General features: G+C 49.1%; 1 protein-coding gene across 1 annotated transcript in view; it reads right to left on the bottom strand.

Moving 5' to 3' along the window:
- Window positions 1–1,626, bottom strand: part of KLHL29 (kelch like family member 29) — a 76,487-nt gene that overhangs the window by 37,732 nt on the left and 37,129 nt on the right. Inside the window, exon 5 of the mRNA XM_009642525.2 lies at window positions 109–307. Coding sequence (XP_009640820.2) covers window positions 109–307 — 199 coding nt within the window. The remainder of the gene's footprint in view (window positions 1–108; window positions 308–1,626) is intronic.

The raw sequence follows: 1,626 nt of genomic DNA on the forward strand, positions 1-1,626 counted from the left end.
GCCAAGGGAAGGAGATGAGGTCCGTGCGCCATCCCAGGGCATGTCCTGGCCGTGCCTGGAAACTGCTGGACCAGGGAGCTGGTGTCATTGAAGGGAGTTTTGCTTTACCTGCAGAAAGCCTTGGCCGGGTCCTTGGCGTCTGCATCTCTTGTCGGGCGTGCGGCAGCATGTGATAACGTTTGGCTTCGTTCACCAGATCCCGGCAAGCCTCCGAAGACTTTATCAACTCCTCGTTGTCAACAACGTTTAGCAGATAGCTGGGATGGATGAAGGGGAGGCGCACCACCGCCAACAACTCCGCAGCGTACTGTGAGGGGGGGAAATAATAACACACTACAGCCTTCGTCCCGGAGTTCAGCCGCTCGGCATCTCCGCCTCTTTTCCTTCCAAACCATCCCCTCTCACCCAACCTGGACAGACACTTGTCATGGATGCTGCACACAAGCCCTGCCTAGCGATCAGGTGGGACAGAGACAACGCAGCCCTCAGTGCTTCCTGATCCAGGCTGGCTTTGGTTCCAGGAGACTGAAAATAATCTTCAAAAGGTGGCAACTCTTGTTCGATAGCACTGTATGGAGGGATTTTTGAAATAAAAGCTCATTCTGAACTCAGGCTGAATATAACACCTTGTGCACTGGAGACACGGAGTAAGCTTTTGAGTTTTCTTAATTAACCTTGAAATGTGAGCATGGTGGTTGCACTGTAAAAAAAACCAACCCAAAGTCGTCTTTTCTGGCACTATCAATGTGAAACAAAAGCCGGCAAATATGGTGGCTTCCAACAGCTGCTATGGCAGAGACTGAATAATATCAGCCAATTTGCTAAAAATCTTTTAATTAATAGGGTTTATTTATTGGTGAAAGAAATCATGCACTTCTAGATTTTGGGGAAGCCAGACTCCAGAGGGTGCTATACAAATACTGACAGTAAGTTTCATCTTCTAAATAAATACATTAAACCTCGGAGGGCAAAGGACATGTGAGCAAATGAAGCTGTCTGTCACTGAACACGGCTTAAAGGAGAACAAAACCCCAAGAGAGAAAACTGCAATCGAAAAACCAAGAGTCCATCCCCAGATTATTCTTTTTATATATAATTGGTTATATCCCAACACAGCACAAGAGTACAGTGCAAAGCAGAGTAACAGGAAAATGGGATTCATGAGAAGGAATGCACAAAACCAGGATGCAAACTAAGGGTGTGCGGCAAGAAAAAGATAATCATCTGCTGTAATAAATATTCATACAGCGGCAGCATCCAAAGATCCCAACTGGGATTGAGGCCAGGATGCAAATAAATATTCCTGAGGTCCGTGCAACTGGTCCTGAGAAACGCTGGGTGCCAGCAGCATCTGCTGGCCTGCAGATGCCTCTGGTCTTCCAGAAGCCACTTGGCTCTTGCTTTCTTTTTCAGCAGCGTGCCTGTCCCTGCAGCTCCTGAGAGCCAAGCCACAGCAGGAGCATGGATGGGAACGGGGCTGGGGCAGAGCGAGCCGGGAGGGCAGCGAACAGGCTGGCCAGGCAGGTGAGGATGCAGTGACACTCGGGACTGCTTCCAGGGCTTCTGCTTTCCCCACCCAAATTGAAGAAGCAGGCTTCATTTGGGAGGAAACCAGAGGATTTCTCC

This window comes from Egretta garzetta, unplaced genomic scaffold (genome assembly GCF_000687185.1).
Source record: "Egretta garzetta isolate BGI_Z169 unplaced genomic scaffold, ASM68718v1 scaffold87, whole genome shotgun sequence".
NCBI lineage: Eukaryota > Metazoa > Chordata > Aves > Pelecaniformes > Ardeidae > Egretta > Egretta garzetta.